General features: G+C 41.4%; 1 protein-coding gene across 1 annotated transcript in view; it reads right to left on the bottom strand.

Annotated features, from left to right (window-relative positions):
• mfng (MFNG O-fucosylpeptide 3-beta-N-acetylglucosaminyltransferase) overlaps positions 1 to 25,327 on the bottom strand; it is a 40,690-nt gene that overhangs the window by 8,124 nt on the left and 7,239 nt on the right. The window contains exons 2-7 of the mRNA XM_049571807.1: positions 18,460 to 18,505; positions 17,931 to 18,033; positions 13,791 to 13,944; positions 3,636 to 3,721; positions 1,950 to 2,115; positions 1,779 to 1,864 (exon numbers count right to left, since the gene is read on the bottom strand). Coding sequence (XP_049427764.1) covers positions 1,779 to 1,864; positions 1,950 to 2,115; positions 3,636 to 3,721; positions 13,791 to 13,944; positions 17,931 to 18,033; positions 18,460 to 18,505 — 641 coding nt within the window. The remainder of the gene's footprint in view (positions 1 to 1,778; positions 1,865 to 1,949; positions 2,116 to 3,635; positions 3,722 to 13,790; positions 13,945 to 17,930; positions 18,034 to 18,459; positions 18,506 to 25,327) is intronic.

Genomic DNA, 25,327 nt, shown 5'->3' with positions numbered 1-25,327 from the left:
TGTAGCGTAGCTTCTGAAACGTTAAAGTTATCTTCCGGAGCCTACTGTAGCGTAGCCTCTGAAAAATGAACGTTATCTTCCTTGTGCATTTCCACTTACTAGTAAGGTTAACGCTACTATCTAACTTTAGCCTACTGTAGTGTAGCCTCTGAAACATTAACGTTATCTTCCTTGTGCGTTTCCACTTACTAGTAACGTTAACGCTACTATCTAACGTTAGCCTACTGTAGCGTAGCCTCTGAAACATTAACGTTATCTTCCTTGTGCGTTTCCACTTACTAGTAACGTTAACGCTACTATCTAACTTTAGCCTACTGTAGCGTAGCCTCTGAAACATTAACGTTATCTTCCTTGTGCATTTCCACTTACTAGTAACGTTATCGCTACTATCTAACGTTAGCCTACTGTAGCGTAGCCTCTGAAACATTAACGTTATCTTCCTTGTGCGTTTCCACTTACTAGTAACGTTAATGCTACTATCTAACGTTAGCCTACTGTAGCGTAGCCTCTGAAACATTAACGTTATCTTACTTGTGCGTTTCCACTTACTAGTAACATTAATGCTACTATCTAAAGTTAGCACTGTAACCTTATTCTAAAACTCATCAGTCATCACTGACTCCGGTTGAGTTTTAAAACTCTGGGGTTGCATTTGACTGTCTTGGTTGTAACATTACACTCGCTCTCCTCTTCCGTGTATCTAACGTTACCTTGCCAACGCCTACGTCTATCACAGACATCATGAGGACGTGATGGAGGAGGGGGGAGTTGTGGATGTTCAAATTTTTTCTAAGTGCTGTGTGAAATGCAAGAAAGCTAAGAGTAGCTTTAATAGTAAAAGGTTCCTGACCCCTGATTTAAGTGATCCTTGAACAGTGGCCACTGTGGCCACGAGTTGTAATCACAGGATAATGGTAAACACTAAAACGCAGCACAATAGTAGCAGAAGTCCAGACAATTTCATTTTCAAACTTAGTAAAATTAGTTGTACTGCAACTTACACATTAACTTAGGTATTGTCACTGTCAAGTTTGAACCTTCTATCTCCGTATTTCGTTTTTTCTTTCCCCATAAATGAATGCTAATGGTCACACTTACATCTGTATGTGGCTTTTACAACTAGCCTATTTAACCAATGAAAAGTTTTTAAAAAAGCTTGTGACAAAGTCTCATAACTCATAACATCAAACTGTCGGCAGAACCTCAGAGCTCCACCACGCCTACACTGAATGAATGAAGTGCTGTCACATTGCATCTTTGGTGCTGGTTATGGCGAAGCTGAAGGTAAAGAGTGATGATGTGATTTCTTCTGACTTCTAAATCCTCAAGTAACACTCTATGAAGGCTAACTGCCTCAAGCCTGCTGTGACCATAGGTGTTGAGGTATGTGCTTGCTGAATTTGTGTTGCTACAGCTGCTACTGATGGTCTGGACTCTCCTAACGGTGAGTGAGGCAGAAGGATCGCAGGGTGCCAAGCTGGCTAGCTGGCTAATTCTTGTCTTTTTGTGGTCTAATAAAGAGAGAGGGACTTTGGCCAAATGATTTCCAACGACAGGAAATACTGAGCGCACACATAGCTATGATAAACTTTGTAACCTGTAAGTCGATGATAATGTAATGCAGTGCACCTACTGCCTCAGATGTGGTCATTCTAATCAACACAGGGAAAGCACATATCTTGACATTTGCTGGTCAGAACCTCTGTTGTTGACTGGGGCAGAGCGGGCAGAGATATATTGCTCATATCTTCTGACTCATGAGTTCATGACAGACAAACCTGGAAGGGTCTTCCTCCTTAGAGAAGCTTCCTTTCGCCTCAATGCTGTTCATCTTGTTCTCAAACATCCCATAGCTCAGAGTCACCTGCAGTGGAGAGAAAACACGTACACACTGTGAGAAGAAGTGCATCTGTGTGTATTTCCGTGTGTGTATGTGTGTGGATCATTACCTGGTGTGGGATGCTGCTGTGGCTGATGAGCAGCAGGTTTTCCAGGTGGGAGTGGAATAAAGGACAGTGAACCATGGAGATACCCAGCCTCTTCTCCACGATGAAGCCCACTGTACAGTCGTCAGGGAGACGGATCGTCGCAGACGTCTGCTCAAACCGCGAGCCGCTGAAGCACACACGTACAAAAACTGGAGTTACTGTAGTTACATTCATACATCAGAGTACAGATGACTAAAGACATGGTGGGGTTTTGGTATACTCACATATTGTGCCTTTAAATTCTACTATAATTCTGGTTATGAAGGGAGAAATTTTTAAACTGTCTAACTTTCAACCTAAAAGGATAATTGTGCAGATTTTGCATGTTTTGGCCCATTAAGTACCCATTGCATGTACTTTACCGCTGACCTTTTCCAAAGAACACCGTAAATTCTTAGATTGATTCCCTACCTTCTTGCCCTGGGCAGCCATTAGTCTCAGCTCTTTGAAAGCAGTATAAACACAAACTTGCAGAGACCTGAAACTTACTTTAGATTGGTGATTCATCATTGTGAACATTTAGTCAGCTTTATTTTTTGTTCAAAGTTATGCTGCTCGTTAATGCGGTTGGGCAAAAAGAGTGTTTTGAAAATGTTGAGTGCATTGAAGAGTTTGCAGGAAAGTGTGACTTTGAGAGTTTGAGAACAAACGACAAACTTGGAGTAAGCGATGTAGACGATGTAGAAGATGTATTATATGACATCTAGGTTCACTTATCTTTTAGTCTCTCATAAGCTCCTACCTCTCAAATGATGGTGTCTCAGCTGAATTACATCACTTTGACAAAAAATGAGGGCAATTAAATGTTCATTGTGATGGATTACCTGCAAACTTTTGCCTCAGGCCCTTTTCATTCTTTGATATTTTGAGACAGTGAAAGATTGAAATTAATAAGAAATCTTGCTTAAAATATTATAGAAATGTGTCACCTTTAACTTCATGCCTTTTGAAAATCAGTTCATCTTCAAATCACTTAACTACTCACAATAAATGAAATTTGCCCAAACTTTTGCTGCCACTGTACCTTCAAGGGCTTTTTTCTCTGTTTGCATTAACATCGCCAATATGAGCGCAAAAGTGACATACTGTAGCTGACCTGCGGTTGGTATAGCAACCTCTTGTTTGCTTTGATGAGTCATCATCATCATGTCGTATTTCCACCATCGCAATTATGCTCAGTAATACCTGGACTTTACTGTCAGTCCATTTGTCCATGTTTTCTTACATATCTTTTTGTTACGAGCTGTTTGTTGACACACGGTTAACAGGTTTTTAAAAATTATGTCACTCATGGTTCCTCTTGTACTGGGAGAGTATCTGCTAAGTCTTCTAAGAGTTATTATCATTCATAGTCCTTAGGTGCAGACCCAGCAGAAAGGAAGGTGTAATGAATGGAATTTCCTACAGTGATTGTACCTTGAAGGCATCAGGAGAGATCCCGCGGTAGTTGCAGTAACGACATGTTAGAAGACGTACAGGAAGACAATTGATGTTATGTAGTGCTGATAATATGATCGTGGCATATAAATAAATTACGCCAAGTATTTAGAGCTGACGTAGTGTCCTGCATATTTGTTAGATGTCAGGCAGACATTACAGCAGGTTCTTGGAACTATGAAAGAGTTCCTGTCATCACTTCATAAATACCTGGCCCATGGAGCCATCTTCTCTGCCAGCCGCCGACTCAGACAGAATCCTGCTCCTCCTGTAGCGAACCAGAACCGCACTTCCCTCTGAGTGATGATACACACACAAACACACAAATATTTACAAACACATATATGCAGACACTGTCAGGGAAACAGAAATACTGTATATATAGTACAATAGCAGAAATGTGTGTTGTTAACCAGTCAAATTTTAATAATTAAAAAAATTGCCAGCGTTACCCGACACCTGGCTAACCTTATTCAGCAGAGTGGTCTGGACCACTAGAAGCTGTAGTTACCAGCTAATAATGTGCCAAGCCAGCATTAATACAAATAAGCCAGCGTGTTCCAAACTACTGTTCAGGGCTGGTAAGCTGTCACTGAGAGAGGTAACGCCAGGTGAGATGATATTAGGTTTCAAAATCGTGATAAAATTTGCAGTACTCCCTGCTCACATTCACACAAAGCACACAGCCACAGCAGTGAGCAGTAACTGCCGAGCCAGGTAGCTGATTCAGGCAAAAGGACTGAAGGGTACATTTATGGTGGCTATTGTGCCGAGAGCTGTTTACTGACGTGTTTATTAGACTGAAAGAGCTAAGAGAGCTCATGGGACGTAGCGAACTGTCCACCTACTCACAGTTGGTGAACATTAATGCCATGCGTTCTAACGTTAAAAGTAACACAGAATTTATATAGTAAGGGGTAGGGAAGGGGTTATGTTCAGGATGGCTCCAGTGTATGATCGAGCATGTTTTAGGCCCACCCCAAAAAAAATGGCTGCCACACACAACCTGCATTTGTTTGGATCATTGTTTGTGCTCCCCCTTAGAAAATGAGCACTACACGTCTGCAAGATGCAATACTCACATGAATGTTAGGGGTAGTATGGGAGGTATGGTGATGACAAGGCAGGCTGTTCTCACATATTTTTCACATTTTCCTACAAAAAGCAGTGCACCCAAATTCATACGTATCACGTATTTTGAAAGGCTGCGATCACTTGACCAGTGCGCTGACTGGGGCACACAAGGAAGCAGAGTTGTAACGAGGCAGGTTGGGCTGGTGGATGGGTGACAAAAAAATTGACTTTCACCAGGGACTTTGCCCGTGTTTGGATCCATGTGAACTTTAAGATACATCCTCACCATGTTTCTTTTCCTAAACCTAACCACAGTAACTTTACATTAATTAGGTAGCTGTACATTAAGGACGTAACGTAATTTGTCAGGTGCAAATTCGTAGGATATCATACAAACCATTCTATGAGAATACGTTGGACGGGGTCAGGTCAGTAGGCATGTTCGCAGTGACAACAATGACAGAATGTATTTAAAACAAGCTATCAGTCCAAGTTTGCAATCGTGCATTGCCAGAACAAGAGAAACATACTCGCCATTGTCACAACGTGCTCAATTTAGGGGCCTTACTGTCACTTTTTCGATTGTGATCCCAGGATTAACGATATCGTAACCTCCCCAAGTGTCTCTATGTTTATCGTTGACATCATGCTAATCCAAAAGTTCTATGCAGTGTGAGTTATCTGGTGTGCCCTCTAGTGGAATCCTCCAGTAACGCGTGCAGTCCATAGCCAAGTATGTGAACAATTCTGTTCACGAAGGTTGTCAACCTGAGTGCGGTTAAAAAGCGTGTATATCTCCAGCCTTGCGCAGTATTTTGGTATCTGATGAGCCATTGAATTTCTCTTAGATCGTATTTCATGTTACAACCTGATCCTGCAGCACTACTCCTTCACCAACGCAGGGATATAGGGATATTGGGACAAACTGACGCAGTATCTTTCACTCTGACAAACAGTGTGTGTAATAGATAAGAAACACAGAAGAGAAGGAGCGCCGTTCTCACTGACCCGTAATAATAAAGTGTAATACTTTTCTTTGCCTCTCCTATCTGGTTTCCTTCCAGACTTTTATTGATTGTTTGTTCCTTTACCAAACCACCTGATATGAATTGCATGTCTTTATCTGCTAACTCTCCATCATTTCTCAAGCAGATGCGACGCTTTGTTTTTTATTTCCTGCAGTAGAACAATTTAAGTGTGTTCTGGTCTTTTCCCGCCTGAAAGTATGAACCAAAGTCTGAACCGAGGTTTGCTTCTTTCTTAAACTGTACACATTTCATTTGGTTAGTTTTGGTTTCACATTATGCCAGTGCACTAAAGTTCTTTTTCCCACACTTCAGAACTATACATGACATACCTATGACATACTTGCAATTGATAGGTCTGTAGACAGGCATGTTTCTGACGTCAAAGTGTTGTCAATTCAACGCGTAGCTTTCTATTGTTGTTTAAATTAAGAAAAATGAGTGAACAGATTAATTTCATTGCTGCTATAATATTACTAGCATGGCATCACTACTAGTCACGGTTTGATATCATATTGATTATCTGGACAACAATGCCATACTTGCTGATATCACAGTTTCTACCATGATACGATATGATTAGATTCAATTCAAGGGCCCATGATCAAAATGAAATGATATCAGTAAATAGCCGCATGGTCTTTTTCTTAACTGCTTACCAGTGTCTGCCTGGTGCCAGACCACTAGCACTGTTTGAATGCTTAGGAAGGAGGTGTGCTTGGATGGAAAAGTAGCACAGATGGGCATATGGATAAAAAGATTTCACCTTGTACTGATTATATTGGATCATTGATCACTGAGTTGATATATCGATCCAGATCAATATATCATTCCACCCCCTCTAACTATCAGCAGCACCTTTGTATACTGCTGCAGCAGTTTTTTGATCCTCAGGTGGCGTTGTTCCCTCTTGCATCCTCTTTTTCTCATGTTCTCGGAAAATAATTTAGGAATGTCTGAATTTTTGTGAGTTTTCTTCAACTTACACTTTACAAAGTCGTCTGATTTCCTCTCCCCATGCACTACTGCAGCACATTGTGTTTTGCTGCGCTGTTTTTCCTTTTTCCGGTTCTAAACACAGCCTGCCAGAACTTTCTGTGATTAGTCCGAATCACCCAGTCAATAGCCCCTTTTACACTGCCAGATGTTGGCAGATGTTGACGAATGTTGGGCCATTTTGCCAGCAAGCTGCGAGCATTTAGACACACAGAGCCGGATTGGCGAGTTGATCCGAGGTGCCCAATTTTCCGTCTCGTAGGGTAGACATATTGGTGGAACCCTTTCAGTTTAAACAGACCGAGGCGGCCTTCCACAACGGGAGGGGCTGTTGATGACTTGTGGGAGGAGCTGTTGATGACGCCGCACGTGCGACCCACTGATGGTGGATAAACAGGAAACAGCTGATAGCAGGAATTAGCGAGCAGCTAGTAGCAAGAGAGAAACTACAACAAGGAATTGCGCGCCCTCCTTGTCCTCGCAAACGAAGAGGCCATTAACCGTCAGATGACCGGGACGGTGAAGAACGGGCCGACTTACGAGAGAATCGCAGAAGGACTGACCAGCCGCGGCTTCCCTCCACGTCACTGTTTACGTCACACACTGAGCTAGATGTTTTGTTACTTGCTCACGCCCCCCATTGCCCCGAAAAAGGCGCATTCTGTATAAACAAAAGAAGTTAGGCGGCATTTTGCTGCACTTCGTGATTTTGTTTTTATACTGCCAATGCTGAAAGAAGACTGATTGGACTTTCCTGCAAATCTGCACAACTCCTATCTAAGGGCTAATGCGTAATGTGACTGCAGATGGTTCGGATCAAGGTTGGAACACGTTCTCACCACAAACCAACTGCATCAGAGTTTGTTTGTAACCACCTCTTCAACAAGGTCTCGGTCCGGCTGTTTTGGTGCGCACCGGAGTGCAATTGCTGTGTTCACACCTGCTCAAATGAACTGCACTTAGGGGGCAAACAAGCTTGAGTTTGATTGAAGCGACCCAAACAGGGCAGGTGTGAAAGCCCCCTAAGGTTTGGCTGTTGGTTCAGACAGTGGTCCAGGGAAGGTTTCATGCCTGTAATTGTGGCATGGATCAAACTACAAAGTCTGAATGTTGAGACCAGTCCAGGTATCTGTGAAAGGATCCTCAGTCACAGCAGTCAGGATAAAAGTTTATAGGCCAAGCTGTAGTTACAGAAGAATTAAGTGTGTTTTCTTTCCTTTACTTTCCTTTTGCTATGCTGTGTATCTTCTGCCTTAATTTCCTTCCCTTTCATTTCTCTTTATCCTGTTCAAACATTGTCTTCAACTTTACAGTCTTTCTTTCAATTACTTTGCTGTGTTGATTTCTTCTGTTTGCCTTTTCACTACCAATTTTAATTTCCTTTACACTTCGCTTTTCCTTTTTATTCCCTTACTTGCATTAACTTTTCTGTTCTCCATTTCTTTCCATTCCCTTTCTTGACATTTCCTTATGTTCTTTCTTTTCTATTTCCTTCCTTGTTTTGTTTTGGACATCTGTTGCCCCTCCTTATTATCCTCCTCCTTTTAATTTCTTCCTTATCCTTTTCATTCCTGTGGATCTTTATCTTCTGTTTCCTTCCTTTTGTGTTAAAGGCCATTACTTTACTTTGCTTCCATTTCCTTTCCTATGATTTCCTTTGAGTCCTTCTATTTGAATTTCCCATGTTTTGTTTTACTGTAAAGTTCATTCATTTTGTAACTTTTTCTCTTCTTTCCATCCCTTTCTTTTCCCCTCTCCTTCTCTCCTCCACCTCTCAAGCCTCACAATGGTGACAGGAAATCGAAAAAGATAGTCAGCCAGATGTAAGAAAACGAGAGGAGGAGACGGAGAGGGAGCTTGACATTCGTTTTTGTTTCCTCCGTCACCCATCCAACCCCGGCGAGGGATGGAGATGATGAAAAATAGGAAGAAAAGACAGAAGTGAAAGAGAGCAACAGGAACAGAAGAAATGAGGAAGGGAAGAGAGTGAAGGAAAGAGTTAGGAAGCAAAGATAAATAAAAATCTATTTTTCAGTGTAAATGGGTGCAATCAGAGTGGAGAACGCAACACAAGGGAGATGGAGAGAGTAATTCCAAGAGATGAGAGACAGATATTGAAAAGGGCAGGGAGAATGGAGAGAGGGAGAGAGACGGGATGACATGCTATTCAGAGAGCTCTCTGGAATCAGGATGCTCTTTAACTCAGTGGGAGCATTAATTCTACTGTAAGGCACGTGAACTCAGTCACACACACACACACACACACACGCACACACACACACACACACACACACACCTGTAAATAGCTGCCTGTGTATTCCAAAAACAAACTATCGACCTCCTGTGGTTTGACAACCACCAATCAATACCTCCAACAAGACACTAATCACTCATTGATCACTACTGTCCGAATATCCCTTACCATGTGAACAAAAGCCATGGACCTAAATGTTTCCTGTACTTCTGTACATATATACATGCGTAGATTTTCATCCATCCCTGGCTGCATCCAACCCTCATGTCCTTTCAGGGCTGATGAGAGTGAAAATTAAGTATGGATTTGGACAGTATGGCTTTTGAATGGCAGTGGTTAACCTGGCCGGGCTGCATCTTGGCACAAAACCAATGAGAGGAGACCTCAGCTTTGTTTTACAGTTCATTAGTGTCCTCGGTGGAGCCACAGAGCATCGAAAAGAGAGGAAAGAAGAAATGAGGCGTGGAACGAGGAGCAATGGAACGATAGACAGAGGTAGGAAAGACGGGCAGAGGAACAAGAACGTTTGTAATGTGGTTTCATTTTTGAAGTTTTTGCCATGACTCTAGTTCTGTTCAGTTCTGATAACATTTACTTAAACTGCAGAGAGTCGGACTGACACGACCTATTTGGATGTTTATATTGTAATTTCATTAACTCTACAACAGAAATGGTCCACCATCGCCTATACTGGTTTTTCTATGTCTCTGCACGATGACCATGGTCAGAGGCATTATGTTTTTGGGTTGTCCACGATATCTTGTTGTTTGCGATATCTCAAAAACACCTTGAGGGAATTTTGTCAAATTTTTGTCAAATTTGGCACAAACATCCATTTGGACTCAATGATAAATTGATTGGATTTTGGTGATCATTCTTCCAAGGTCAAGGTGACTGTGACCTCATCTGTCCCATTCTTGTGAACTCGATATATCAAGAACACCTTGAGGGAATTTCCTAAAATTTGGCACAAACCTTCACTTTGACTCGGACTGTGTAGATTTTGGTGGTTGATGGTCAAAGGTCAAGGTCACAGTGACCTCACAAAACATGTTTATGGATTTCCAATCTTATACTAATTATGACAAAATTTCACCCAAATGTCTAACAGGATACAATAATGAAGTCATGACATTTCATATCCAAATAGCAAAGGTCAGTTTCACTGTGACATCATACTATTCTGTAAAAACACTTTTCTGGCCATTTCGTCATATCTCAGGAACAGAAGGGAAGACATTTGTTCAGATAGTGAACTGGTGACACTTATCTTTGGTGTCCACCTTGAAACTGTTCTGACTGTATATATCTTGTTTATCCATGTTTTCACAGACATTGATGTAAACTGTGAGTGCAACTTGACAGATTTGCGGAGGCATACAGCAACAATGCCGTTATTCAAGTTGCTTATTGTGAATTCCTTTTTCGAGTATCTTCAAATGCTATGTGTCCCTAAAATCTGTACAACCTAAGCTAAAAGACTCCATAAGTCAATAAACCATAATAATTAATGGAATTATTGAAATTGTGTCATAATCCTTTTATAAAATGCAAAATTCTGCATAAAATTCTTTTATTTAAATTTTAGAAAATAAACACACAAAACATTTTGATTCAAACAATTTCTAAATGTGGCAACATGAACTAAATATTTCCAAACACTCAACACAAGCTTTTTTAACTATGTAAATTATGTAGTTTTTTTAATATATGCTCATTTTTATGGGCAGAGTGTAATGGCATGTAAAGGTTTTGATAGTCACTCACTGCTCTTATTTTCACACCACACATGACATCACCACAAGGGTGCGATGTGATGACACTAAGACAGAAGCCTTTGTTTTCTGCTGAAAAAAATAAATGTGTAATGGTTTTTATTTTAGATTGAGATACACAGGATCATGAAAAAAATGATGTCTGTTTTTAAAGGGTTAAAGCACACTTTGTTCAGTCTACACAGATTTCAGCCGAAGTGTCTCCACCAGGGTGACTCCACTATAATATGGGAGATAAACCCAAACAGCTGGTCCATTCAATGATCAGTATTAATTTTTGAGTGTGTTACATTAAAGGAATATGGGAGGAAAACTTTTTTTTTTCCATTTTATTCAGTGAAGGGTGGATCTTCAAATGATGTACGCTCACAGCAGTCATAGTTGTTCACCACATACAGTGCAGAGAGTAGATTTAATGAGGTTTTAATGGGTACATGTTCTTTTCTTGCATGCCCTGTGAATCTAAATTTGACTGCAGTTGATGTGAATTTACACATTTTAGAAACAGAAGCATATTTCATGAGAAACAACTGGAGAAGGTCTAAAAATGCTTCAAAAATGCTGACACTGTAAACTGGACAACAGGTCAAGGTTAAGATTATTTCTCAAAATATCCATTGAAAATGCAATTTGACCTTTGAACTACTACACTTAGTTGTTTTTAAATGTTATGTTGGATATTTTGGGACACTGTCTTTGAAGAAGAACTGGTTGAGGAGTGAGAAAGCTAAAACGTTGGGATGTGTAGCTCTGAGTGGCAGCAGTTATCCTGTCCCCAGGCTACAGGGAAGGACTTAAGTTTGGTTTGAGGGTTTATTTATTTCCACAGTGCTGCATCAGAAACCAGCAAGGACAGGGCGTTTGGAAGTTTCAGTGTAAAGAAGGAAGGAATTCAAGACAGAAAAAGAAGGTGAAGCACCTTCAGAAGCAGGACAGCAAGAAAAAAATAAATGTGTGGAGATCCATCGAAGAAAGTGATGTATGTCAGAGGGGTCACCCTGCCTTACGGAGTTATCGCTCAATTAAATTCAGTATGGGTTTCAGAGGAGTTTCAGTGCGCTGTGGTGCAAACGCTGTTTCAGAGGCATTTACAATCCTGCTGGGATAAAAAGCTCTGGGGAAACACTGAGGCAATGATTTGTCTGGTATCCTTGTAAGTCATGTGACCACAACGCAGTAACTAATGAGTTCATGGAAAACACCTTGTGCCTCTTACCACCTGTCTCCTAAGCTCTCAAGACAGATTCTGCAATTTACATTGTAGAATCTGTCGGCAGCCCTGTGTGAAAGACGACTAGAGATGGGGGGGGAGGCGGAGCTTTGAGTTTGAATGATGCTGCGCTTTAGCCAATCACAATGGAGGGGGTGTGGCCGAGACATGCAGGTGTCCCCAGGAAATGTGTACCTACAGAAACAGCAAGCCCCGCGTCCACAGCGACCGCTCCACCCAAAACGCCGTCTCGTTAATGTGAAAAACATATTTTTTCCAGCAGATGTCTGAGTTACAACATGATTGAGCTAACTGGAGAAGTTTCATGTCGTATCCGACAACGGGAGGCTTTTAGCAGATGACATCTTGATGTTAGCTTTGCTAACTGTCCCTGTCAGCTGCAGCCACTGATGCTTTATAGACATTGTGATTTCCCATAACTGAATAAATACCACACATAGCAACACAAAACTGCTTTGCTAGCTCAATCATGTTGTAACTAAGATATCTGCTGGAAAAATATTTTATTCATGGACTGTTTATTGAGTTATTACCTTATTTTTATACAGTCTATGGTTATTACAGACACTGCTAATGGCTAACGTTAACAGCTAACGGTTAGCCCAGCTAATCTACGATAACCATGTTATTAATTACAAAACGTGCACACTGAAATAGTAACGTTTGTTCAATCTTTGCGTTTATAGACTTTACAAACATCAGATTCGTCTACACGGTGATATAGTGACGTGAAAAATGTGATATATAGCTAAACTCTGCTGGTTTTCTACCCGAAGTATTTATAAACAACACGGCGACTCCCTGGGGGCACCGCCAGAAGTGAAGGGAGTGAGTGATCACAGAGTGCCCCTGCACTTCCGTTAGTTGAAAAACTCCGGGCTGTGCCTCAAGAGGTAAAGGAGAAAAAAAAGGAGTTTTTTTTGGTTTTTTTACTGATGGATTTCCAGATTGCCTGTCTCCTGATTGGCCACTGCTGTTTGTTTGATAGCATATTTAAGTCTCTAGAATTACATGCTCTGTAAGTTGTGTCCAGATCATTGTCTTTTTTTGTAAACTGTTTTTCCTGACTTTGTCATCTTTATGTATTACCTATATATTTAATTAATTCTAGTTTTATTTTTTGGTTGGTGTGCAGGCATTGTTTTGCTATTGAATGAGACTTAATTGGACAGTCTACCTCAAAAACCTCTCAAAAACATATTTTTCCCCTTATCTGGTGAGCTGTTCATCACTCTAGACTGTTTTGGTGTTGGTTGCAGACTGTCGGAGATGTCAGCCATAGAGATGTCCGCCTTATCCTTAATATAATGGAACTAGATGGCACTCAGCATGTGGTGCTCAAAAGGCCAAAAAATACATTTGGAAAAACTTCCCAGAAATCATGGCCCAGTCAATCCAAACGTCTTGTTGTGTGCAGTTTAGCCAGGGAACTCCATCGAGGATCTATTTTCTTTCTACCAAATCATTGTGCAGAAGGAAGCGTGCATCTACTGTTTGCTCACCTAGCACCACGAGCTAGCTAATGTTACAGGCTCATCTGAGGATGGCGCTTTTAATGTTTAAATCTTGCTGTCATGAGCACAAGCCTCTGGCCATGAGTAGATGCACACTTCCTTCTGAATCTAGCTCCACTGTATTGGAGAGATTGCAGACATCTCTACAGCTGATATCTCCAACATTCTGCAACTCACATCAAAACAATATAGATTGATAAACTAACTAACGGTAAGAAGGAAAATATGTCTTTTTGATTGTGGGGTGAACTGTCCCTTTAAAAACATGCATGCTATAAATACCATGTGGAAGTGCTTTACATATATATAAAACCAACCAAAGTGTATCTGTTTGTTTACCATGAAAAAAGAAATGTTCATCTGATGTCACGAGTGATGACCTCAGTGAGTACTTAGCATAGCTCTGCCAAGCTTCACTATGAAAAGAAGTTCAGTCTGCCAAGAAATCTAACAGCTCCTATGTGGGTTACACTGAAGAAACACTGTGGTATGGTACCGTCGCATTGCCCTCCAGCAGTTCATGTGCAGTGATGGGTTTGTCCAGGCTCGGTTTGCCCACGTAGATGTCGCCGTCCTGGGGAAAGGCCGAGAGCAGGGAGAGGAGAGCCTCTGGGTTCACGTAGTTATCATCGTCCACATGACAAAACCACCTGAGGAGCCACAGAGGGAAGGACAGGAAAAGAATGATACAGTTAAAACATAATGGTCTGAGCTTCTCGACTCATCTCTGCAGTTTTCTAGTTTCATTCTTCCACAGCTCTCAAAAGTTGACCATTGCCTGAACTACTGTACCATAGATGAAGCAAACAATGGTTGTATTTGGGGAGGAGGTCATAACCCTTGGCTTCCTTGTTCAAGGGTGATCAGCTGGGTGATCATATCCATGTATAAATCGCAGATACAAACTTATTTGTAAAATAGACTTCAAAGACTTCCTTCCAAAAGAGTAAAAGAAAAAATACAGGAAAAACAACAGCACTCCGGCCTTCCTCCGTTCGTCCAAATTTCCTGTTGTCCTCATAACATGAAATCCACTCTAATACTCTGTGAGTGTTTAAGCTGTTTAATTTCCACCTGAATGACTGGACATGATGTCGAAGCCTTGTTCCAAACCAAACAGACTTTTACTACAACATCAGCGTCCAAATGACAAAGCTGCTGGTACAAAACGGAAGTGCTGTATTGTTTCCACTGCCATCCTAATGGCTGCCCAACAACACGAAAAGGCTTTCTTCCAAACTAAACAGCCTCACGTCCCTTTCAGTCCAAATAACAAAGTGGGCCCTGGAACCAAACTGAAACGCTCTTTCATTTTGCCTGCCATCTTAATGACAGGATAGCGGTCCAAGCCTTAGTCACACACCAAACACAAGCTGTTGAGCCTCACTGTATTTTCCACAAATCAAAATTACAACTGAGTATCAGCAACACATTGTCCAATATGATGTACGGCAGCCTCAAGCCTCAATGTCGTGAGTTGAAACCAAGTCAGAAAATAATCAGAATCACTCACAGTGTGTTATGTAATTCATACATGATGCGTCCTTCTCAAAATCATGCTTTTCTTTTATTGTCATGTTTTTATGATTGCTATGGAAATCGGTGAAGATAAACCTGCAGTAACTTATTTGGCCACTTGGGGGCAGCAGAAACAAACTATCATAACAACACTAACATATCACCTGGTTCAAATGCTATCATCCATCCATCCATCCATCTTCTAACCGCTTCATCCTCCTGAGGGTTGCGGGGGGGCTGGAGCCTATCCCAGCTGACATTGGGTGAGAGGCAGGGTACACCCTGGACAGGTCACCAGACTATCGCAGGGCTATCACATAGAGACAGACAACCATTCACACTCACATTCACACCTATGGACAATTTAGAGTTATCAATTTGGACTGTGGGAGGAAGCCGGAGTGCCCGGAGAGAACCCATGCTGACATGGGGAGAACATGTAAACTCCGCACAGAGGGACTCCCACACCCAGGATCGAACCAGGAACCCTCTTGCTGTGAGGCAACAGTGCTAACCACCACACCACTGTGCCGCCCTCAAATGCTATCACTCAATGAAATTAGTAGTGGTTATCAGAGTCCTGCTACAGTGACTATAATGTTCGGAATGCCATTATTAGCACATTAAACAGCCGTGTTTATTGGTGTGCAGCAAGTAAGAGAGTCCGCTGACATAACAGCAATAGTATAAAGAGTGAGAAAGCTTGCATGAGACGTCGGTCAGGGTGATGGTCGGAACACACACCGGACTTTCACCCAGAAGACCTAGTGTGTCCAGTATAAACAAATAAAAAAGTCAGCAGTGAAATATTCTAAGTATGTGATGTACGTCAAATTAAGTATTTCAGATGATGTATAGCACTTACGTGCAACATACATCACTCAACATACTTATTTTAAGCCAAACCACGATGTTTTCCTCTAAACCTACCACGTAGTCTGTGCTCCAAGACCTGATGAAAGTGCCAATGGGTATTCAATGGTTGACAACATTCTGAACAGACTAGTCGGTGTCGGTGTCGGTTATTGACACTTTATTGACACTATGGACACTTTATGGACACCACAGCTGTCTGCTGTTTTGCACATACAATTTCTTGCACTAGATGTGCTCCCTTTATCCACTGCTCATTTTCATTCACTGCTGCTCATTATTATCCACTTCCTATTATTTTCATTATTATTATTATTATTATTGTTATTGTTATTGTTATTTATCGCAGACTCTTGGATTTTTGTACTTATTTGCATGCCTAGTTATTTAAGTTTTTTAAGTCTAATTTTGAAATCTTTAATCTGACTCTTTTTCCTTGACTGCTGTAACACTGGAATTTCTCAATTATGGGATCAATAAAGGTGTATCTTATCTTATCTTATCTTAGCAGAGGTGTTTTAACCCATATCTATGACACAAACAGCCACTATTAATGATCACTTAAAGGTCCAGTGTGTAGGACCAAACATCAACCTTCTGGACTAAAAACTGAAGCCCCCATTGAGATGTCAAAGCTGCAGTTCTTTGAATGGCCACTTGAGGGTGGCTCCAAAGAGTCAATATGTTAAAATGCTCAAATTTACAGCAGAAATAAATATGTTTACAGCCTGGTACAAAAAATGGTTCTGGTCTTCATACTTCCCTGTTCATTATGACGGTACAGCAGTGAATTTTTCTATAACTCATCTATTTACATTTTATTAAGGCTTAAAGTTACACATAATTAAGGGCGTAGCTGCTTTGAGTCACAGGCTGTGTGCCAGTACTGCCCTCAGCTTCTCAGTCAGAGCCACCCCTCCCTCCTCCACAGCTCCTCCCTCTTGTCCAAATATGGTCACTTCTGGCTCCAAAAAAGCAAGATGGCAGCCACTGAAATGCCGAACTCAAGGCTTCAAAACGAGAATCCAGAAGCCAGTGGGTGATGTCACTGTAGCTACGTCCATTATTTTACAGTCTATGTGTAAGACTTAAGAGGATCTAGTGGTGAGGATTGCAGATTGCAACCAGCAGACACTTGGTTCAGGAATTTTTCACAGGGTGCCAAATTATTCACAGAGGTCTCCTCCGCTCCAAAACAAATGGATCAGTTGATTAAAACTGGTTAAAACACTGAATAAAGCAATTTCACGTGCAAATCAATGTTTCTCCAATGCTGTTTGGCATGTTAGAGACAGGCTGCAAGCCCAGCACCTGTTAATGTGTGCTCACCTTATTTCTGATCCAGACATTCAGGGGGTTTTTCCTCCCCAAAGTGTTTTTTCAACGCACGGCCGCTAACTACGATGGCCGACAAGAAAATGCGAATGAGCCTATCTAGAGCCAGGGTTTGTCCATTCTGGGCTACTGTAGAAACAGTGTGGCAACATGAGGATTTCTGTAGACAAGGACCTGCTCCCTATGTAGATATAAACTGTTGATTCCAAGGTAACAAAAACACAAAGATTCTTATTTTCAGGTTATTATATGCTAGAGAAAACATTCTTATCATAGTGTATTCCATTTCTACCAATATAGCCCCCCTAAATCCTGCACACTGGACCTTAAATCAAGTCATAACATTCAAAATGGGTAACAGACATAAACACATCCCTAAACCAACAGGCTGCTGTTCACTAAGTTTGCCTATCTTCCTAATGTAAGCCCAATATTTGTCTCTTTTCAGCTCTGTTTTTTGTCTCCACTAACTTCTGAGAAAACATTTCACTCCTCAGCTGCTAAATGCTTCAATATTTTCACTTGTTAGATGCTAACTTTGTCTGTCTGGCATTTGGTGCAAGTAATCAGTTTGCAAAGAGAGAGAAGGAGGCCCTCTGTTTTGCCCACACTGTTTGAATGACAAATGACCTGTGGAAATACTGTGCAAGCAGCGACAACAAACATGTTGACAAAATAAAAACAAAGGATTTCCAATATTACACCTGTAATTAAACCGTAGTGATTCTCACCGGTGTATTTATGCTTATGTAACCCTAGAAGATTATTTACTTCTTTGATTTCTCCTTTCACCACCTGCTGCTGCTGTGACAGCCCGATTTCCCCGCGGTGATCATTAAGGTTTGTAATCTTAATCCGATCTTTAAATCCAGTGTGAGCGGGGTGATAGATGGACTTTAATGTGTCTCACCTCTTGTCAGAGGCCATGAAGCCGTCGTACTCGGCAGACATCTTGCAGGACAGAGCCTGCTGGCTGTGATCTGACTGGCAGCCTGTGACCACCATGTTATAACCTGGACAGAGAGACAGAGGGAGAGGGATGTGTGTTAGATTTATACAACTGGATTTTCTCTGCTTCAAAGGTGTTTCACATGATTATATTGTGGGTACTGACAAGTATGTTATATAGTATTTTCTAACCAAGTTTGGCTATTATAATCAGAGGATGTAAATTAGATTTATTTGCAAATGATGGGTTCCTACTGCTGAGGGGAAACGGGAGATTGTGAGGAAAGGGATAGGATGAAGAGAAGAGAAAAATGAGAGGGAGGAAGAGAATAAAGGAAGGCCAGAGCAAAATTAGAAATGCACAGAGCCATAAAAAGCTTCAGTTATGGGGACTAGCCGTAACTTTGAAAAACACAAATTATATGTCCACATACTTTTGTCCATACTGTGTGTACTTCTAAATCTAAATTTGAGACTTGTTTGCTGCTTACCTTCCGAACGTAAATCCTCATCCTCCGTGTCTGTGAAAATGAAAGTCTAGACAAAAAGAAAAAAGAGAGAGACAAGTAAGGGGATTTAAATCCACCAGCTTTGATTATTTCCGTCTTCTTCTTCTACACATCTCTAACAGAACGTCCTGAAAGCACCTTCATTAAGGACTGAACACACACAAACACACACACACAGGATCAATATTGTTTTTAAAGGAGCAAATTCGATGTGACAAAAACAAGGTTCCCCACTGTGAGCTAAAAAATTAGTCACTGCACGCCGACACAGAACAAACACACACACACTAATACACGTTTATGATCCAAAGAAGTCCACAGAGCACTATATGGCAGAGTCAATTTGTTCTTTGGCAGACATATGAGTCAAATAAGTCTGGAGTCACACACACTCACAAACATCTTAGTGATCTCCTCTCACAGCCCTCACAGCCTGTTCTTACACCACATAGACAGATCTTTGGTACAACACTGACCTCTGGTGGTGTAAAACTGTAAAAGCAATCTACTATTGAAGCTCTCAGGCTGCAGATTCAGTTTTATTTTACTAATTTCTATAATCTAAAAAAATGGTCTTTGACATTTTTCAGGCCCAGGATTTTAGCTCAAAGAGAGACTGAGCAGAGACCCCTACTATGTATATTAAACTATATTAATCAACATATAAAACTGAGCTGCACTTAAGACAATCCTCAGAGTATGTTCGGATCTTCTCTTGTTTGCCCTTGCCTGCAGCTGCTAAGTTCAGTCAGCAGTAGGTGTAGCATGGCTAGGTGCATTGGCATCACCCTCTGCACCCTCGCCACTGTGGTTTCTGAGGTGAACGGTATGTCAGACTGTCTTGCTCGAAAAGTTACAAATCGATCCATTGTAGCCCACAAGAATGCCCATACACTTGGGATAATAATACATCTAATTGGCCAATATGTTTCAATAGGACATAAATGTTAGCTAAGTAGTTCACCTCCCCGTTACAGATAAGTGCTGCATGGTGATTTAGCATTAGCTAGCTCACATATCATAAAGCTTTGATTAAAAGCCCAGTCCCAATTCAACACCCACTCTCTTTTACAAGCCCGGTGTGGGAGCACATTTTGACCAATAAAGGCCTGTCTCAATTAGACGCCTGGTCTGGTTGCCAAGCAGTTTATTTCTATAGAAGTTTTTTGGATGTATAAACCATGTTGTTGGCCACCCACTTGAGCTAACCTTAGTTAGCTGCCAGCTGTTACACATCGTTAGCTCGGTTAGATTCTCCAAAACTCAATTGATCAGTTAATTTTACAGAGGATTGCGTTCGCATGGGATTAATATTATCCGAGGTATTTTCTCCAAACCGTGTTACAGAAGGTAAAAGTCGTTGTAATTTTTGCTGACATTATCCGTAATGATTACAGACGGGAATTGCCCATTAGTTCGACAGCCCATTGGTCCGACATCCCATTGTTCTAACCATATTAAAGTCATTGTTCCGAAGTCCGTTCCGAAATCATCATGATGCCCTGTGGTTATGGTCTGGTTAGGTTTAGGCACAAAAAACACTTGGTTAGGGTCAGGAAAAGATCATGGTGTGGGTTAAAATGAAAAAGAAAGTGACCAACATATAAGCCGCGAGCCTGCTCCGCCTCAAGCCGGTCGCGGCGCACCATACGCCCGCCACGAGCCGTTCAGCACTGCAGACAGTCGGACTAATGGGATGTCGAACCAATGGGCTGTCGAACCAATGACATGGACCCTTACAGACATGGCGCGTTTGGACGGGACTAAAATCCCTGGTAATAAATACTTTACCCCACGTCTCCACATTGAACTAATCCCGTCCGAATAGGGCTATAAAGTCAGAATATGTGCCCATTCCTTGATTACCCAGTGAGTGAGTTATTCAAATTCCTTAAGTCCATGAGGGTCCGCTGATCAAAAGAATCAAAGGGGTTTTTCATAAAAATTAATCCACGCTGTAAATATTGTTTTAACAGGATAAAGTGGTGTGTCAGTATGCCGGGTGCTGTAACCCTTGAAACAAATACTATGAAAAGAGTGTCATAACGTTTCTCTCTCTGTGATGCCCTGTATTGTCAGAGCTAGATCAAATGTGTGATTCATAATTGATGTTATTTGAAGCCTAGTTTTTATACAAGTAATATTCATGCTTGTTCAAATAAACAATTTGATTATATTTCCCATCTTTGCTGATTATCGTTTTTTGTGAAGGGAATTAAAGGCCTGTCCAAAATACAAGCCTGTTGAGTTCAGTGATGATAGTGATAGTGATGATATGATTTTACAGTTTCTTAAATCTAAAAGGAGAGTGCTGCCAAAACATACCATTACTTACCATGAAAAACTATTACTAAACGAAGTAATACAAAATGTAGTTGTAGAAATACATAATATTGTAATATGTAATTTAGATAGTACATGTTTTTCCAATTTAATTTTCTTTATTTATTTCTCAAGGGATTTATGTGTTTGCAAAGACAAATACACATAAAATAACCCTGGCAGAGGATAAAAATGAGTTCATAAGCAAAATCAATCTGGAGATATAAAAACGTAGGTTGAGCTGTACATTCAAATGTTATCGCTCAGTGGCTAAATGCATGCATATGCAGTCTATTTGCAGACTTCCATGGACAAATGTACTGTAATATTACATATATTACAGTACATTTGTCTGGATGGATGGATTTTTGGATGGATTTTTTCTAAATGCAAAATCACTTTAAATTCCTCTAAAATTCACAGACATTTAAGAAATTCCACAACCAGCTGGAATCCTGCCTCAGTTTCTCAGTCTCATGTAGCAGACTTCAAACGAAAGATGAGAAATCTTTATAGTGCATGAGTCACTGACACTGAGCAGGTTTGCACCATGGGATTTAAACAGGCAACCTTTGCGTCACACTCCATCTCCACAGCCCCTCAGGCTGAACCATGCGGTGTGTTCGACTTCCTTTGCCAGGCAGACACTAAATAACCTCAGAGTGGAACAAATCATCCGTTAGATAAGATAAACACAACCCGTAACTCATGTTTTATTCAGCTCCTAGAAACGTATTAATGTGTCTTTCTGAGTTTTGGCTGGAAAACAAGAATTCTAAAGATGTTTCAAACATACATTTTAAAGCGTTTTGAAATAGCTCTGTTGAAGTGGCTACAACATACAGGCCTGTATCATATTCAGATCTGACACACTGAGATAAAACACTGAGAGTAACAGAGAGTAAGAAAATAATGGCGCAAGTGAGGGATATGAATTCTGCATATGACCTCAAATATCAAAAAACTTATAATATGAATCCAGCTAAGTTCCTGACATCTTTGGATTACAATTTTATGCTCACACATCCATCTAGAAACAGAATACGGATTCATAACAACACCTGGAGGGGAGGTCAGAAACAAAAAGAAAAACTGTTTATCTGAAAATATCACATATTCATTAATTAATTTTCCATAACCTCATCTTATCCTGTTGGGGATCACAGCGGGGCTGGAGCCTATCCCAGCTGACATTGTGCGAGAGATGGCATACACCTGGACAGGTCACCAGACTATCACAGGGCTGACACATAGAGACAGACAACCATTCACACTCACATTCACACCTACGGACAATTTAGGGTCACCAATTAACCTGCATGTCTTTGGACTGTGGGAGGAAGCCGGAGCACCTGGAGAAAACCCACGCTGACACAGGGAGAACATACAAACTTGGCACAGACAGGCTGCCCCAACCCGGTATTCGAATCGCTCACCTATTGTTCCAAACCAAGAACCCTCTTGCTGTGAAGCAACAATGCTAACCACTGCACCACCAAGCCGCCAAAACATCACATACAAATCCACCCATCCATTTTCATCCGCTTACCCGAAGCTGGGTCTCAGGGGCAGCAGGCCAAGCAAAGCACCCCAGACGTCCCTCTCCCCAGCAACACTTTCCAGCTCCTCCTAGGGGACCCCAAGGCGTTCCCAGGCCAGTTGAGATATTTAATTACTCTAGTGTCTTCTCGGTCTGCCCCGGGGCCTCCTACCAGTGGGATGTGCCCAAAACACCTCAAGCAGAAGGCGCCCAGGAGGCATCCTGATCAGATGCCCGAACCACCTGAACTGACCCCTTTCAACACGAAGGAGCAGCGGCTCTACTTCGAGCTCCCTCCGGATGTCTGAGCTCCTTACCCTATCTCTAAGGCTGAGTCCAGCCACCCCACGGAGGAAACTCATTTCAGCCACTTGTATCCACAATCTCATTCTTTCGGTCACTACCCAGAGCTCATGACCATAGGTGAGGGTTGGGACATAGATGGACCAGTAAATCGAAAGCTTCGCCTTCTGGCTCAGCTCCCTCTTCACCACAACGGTCCGGTGCAGTACCCACATCAATGTGGACTCCACACCAAACCATCGATCCATCTCACGCTCTATTCTACCACTCATGATATATTACCCTCGCATAGATATATCAAAATGAAAAAGTATGAGGAAAGCGGATACATAACCGCATAAGCCTATATTTAAAATGATGGCAGCAGAATTTACAGACAAAATAGAATTAATGCAACATAAATGTGATTCACAAACTCATGAATATATTGTTTTTATATCAAGTGAATTAGAAATGACAGGGAAGGCAAGAGATGTGACTTAAACCAGCTGTGTGTGTGTGTGTGTGTGTGTGTGTGTGTGTGTGTATGAGTATGTGTGGGTGGGTGAGTTTTAAAGAGACAGAGATAGGAAAAGAGGAGATAGTCGGGTTAGAGTGTAATGCGATTAGGGTGTGAAACTGAACTTCCCACGATAGAGAGAGACACTGAATGCATGATAAACATTCGTCAGCTTGTGTGTGTATGTGTGTGTGTGTGTGTGTGTGTGTGTGTGTGTGTGTGTGTGTGTTTGTCTGAGAGAGAGCACATGGACAGCATGAATAAGAGACAAGCAGTGAGAGAGAAGCTTTCCAGACTGCCTGACAGGCAGCTCCAGCTAATGACTTTAATCCCTGGATTACATGATGAGATTAGTAAAAATATATTCCAGGGGTACCTTTTCAAAAAGTGAGCTGCCTTTTATTTTATAGGATTGATAGAGAGATTTCTGATTTTTCTCATTTCATGAACTTTTGATGGTCAAGAGAAAGATAACAGTGGGACAGAGAGGACAAATTGAATTGTGGCCGGCAATCGTTCTGCAGCCATCCAGAAGAGGGCGATAGAGCTGCTGTTTCTTCTAGATGTGTATGTTTGTTCTTGTTCTCCTACCTATGTGGGGCTTTGGGTTTTAGACCTTAAAAGTGAGGCCAGTCCCTGCTTCTTCAAAAGGCTGTTCAGACTTGGTTTTGCGGTTATGGTTTGGGTAGGGGCAATATAACGCATGGTATTCATGTCTATGTTGAAGTGATGAAGAAGGCCTGTTATGGGAACAGAAACTACTCATACACTCGAGTCGTGGGGACTTCCTGTCTACTGGTAAAAGTCGTTAATGTTTGGGTTAGCACTTAGCTTTAGGTTTCAGGTTACAACTAGGTTTAGTTTAACAAAAAAACCTTGACTGAGGGGTCCTCTTTTTGTTTCTTCCTAACCCGGCACTGGCAGACCGATTCACTTATAGACTTAAAGACTTACTTTATTCGTCCCAGAGGGAAATTCGTTTGTGAATTGGTCTGGAACCTGAGATCAAAACCAGAGACCACTGGCTCACTAGCCATTGCCTGTATCTGTGTCAAGTGGGTTTCACTTCTTTCACCCCTTTATGTGACTTGCTGTATTCATTCTAGTGGGAGAAGTGAACATGAGCACATTTTCTTTGGCCCCAAAGTCACCAAAGTAAATACTGGAACCTTTTTTTCACAAGCCACATACCTCACGAACATTCGAACACCAATATGGCATTCTTTAGACTATTAGGAGAAAATAAACTTTGTTCAAGACTTGTCTCCATCTCAGCAACACACTGTAGCGAGATCTGACAGCAACTTATAGATCATGTACTCGGTTGATACCAGATATTAAGCTAGCAGATAAAAAGAGTGGCCACGGTACTCACTTAAAAGAACGTAAGTGTATACTATTTCATACCATTGGCACAGCTTGTAATGCAATATCTTTGATGAAACCCTGCTGTTCAAAGGCTACCGTTGACAGCTACCTGCAATTTTTAAAGCCAAATGTTTTCTTGCGTGTTACTCAGTGCATGAATTGACAACATGAATCAATCAACACACCTTAAATGTCAGTATGACGACTCAAACTATTCCATTTGTTTTTACTGTCTCTCTAGGATGACGTGTTTTAGTAAAGATTGGATCTTTAAATGTTTAGAAAAATGTTCATGAATTTGAACCAGATTCTGTGAACTGCGAAATGTATTTCCTACTTGGAGAAAAAACATGGCAGAGCATCATTCCTGTGCGCTCCAGCAGCACCAAACCCTTAGTCTTGCCTGACAAGGACTCAGTGCACAAACCAATCCATCTCAATCCAGCCTATTCTTTTTGCTCTGAAAATGGCAACAAGGCACAACAAGGTGGAGATGCAGCTCAAGTGGACCAGGTCAGATGGACATCTGTTTTCACAAGAGTGGAACAAGATGCATCTACAAGATCAAAGGATGAATTACTGAACGGGCCTACCAGGCACAGACCCAGGAGCCCAAAGTGTCAGCGGGGCCCCTTGGTCCTCACCTGCAAAATGTCACTCAAATGAACGCGTACAGATCAGGAAGAGACAAAAAAAAGACCACAAAGAGATGCAAAGAAACTGCAATATAAAAAGTGGAATAACAACCATAAAGAAACACAAAATGACAAGACGCAAAACAACAACAACATAAAGAGGCAAAACCAGCACAAAGTCTG

This window comes from Epinephelus fuscoguttatus, linkage group LG3, assembly GCF_011397635.1.
Source record: "Epinephelus fuscoguttatus linkage group LG3, E.fuscoguttatus.final_Chr_v1".
Lineage (NCBI taxonomy): Eukaryota > Metazoa > Chordata > Actinopteri > Perciformes > Serranidae > Epinephelus > Epinephelus fuscoguttatus.
The sequence above is the reverse complement of the archived record's forward strand: the minus strand, read 5'-3'. Positions and strand labels throughout refer to the sequence as shown.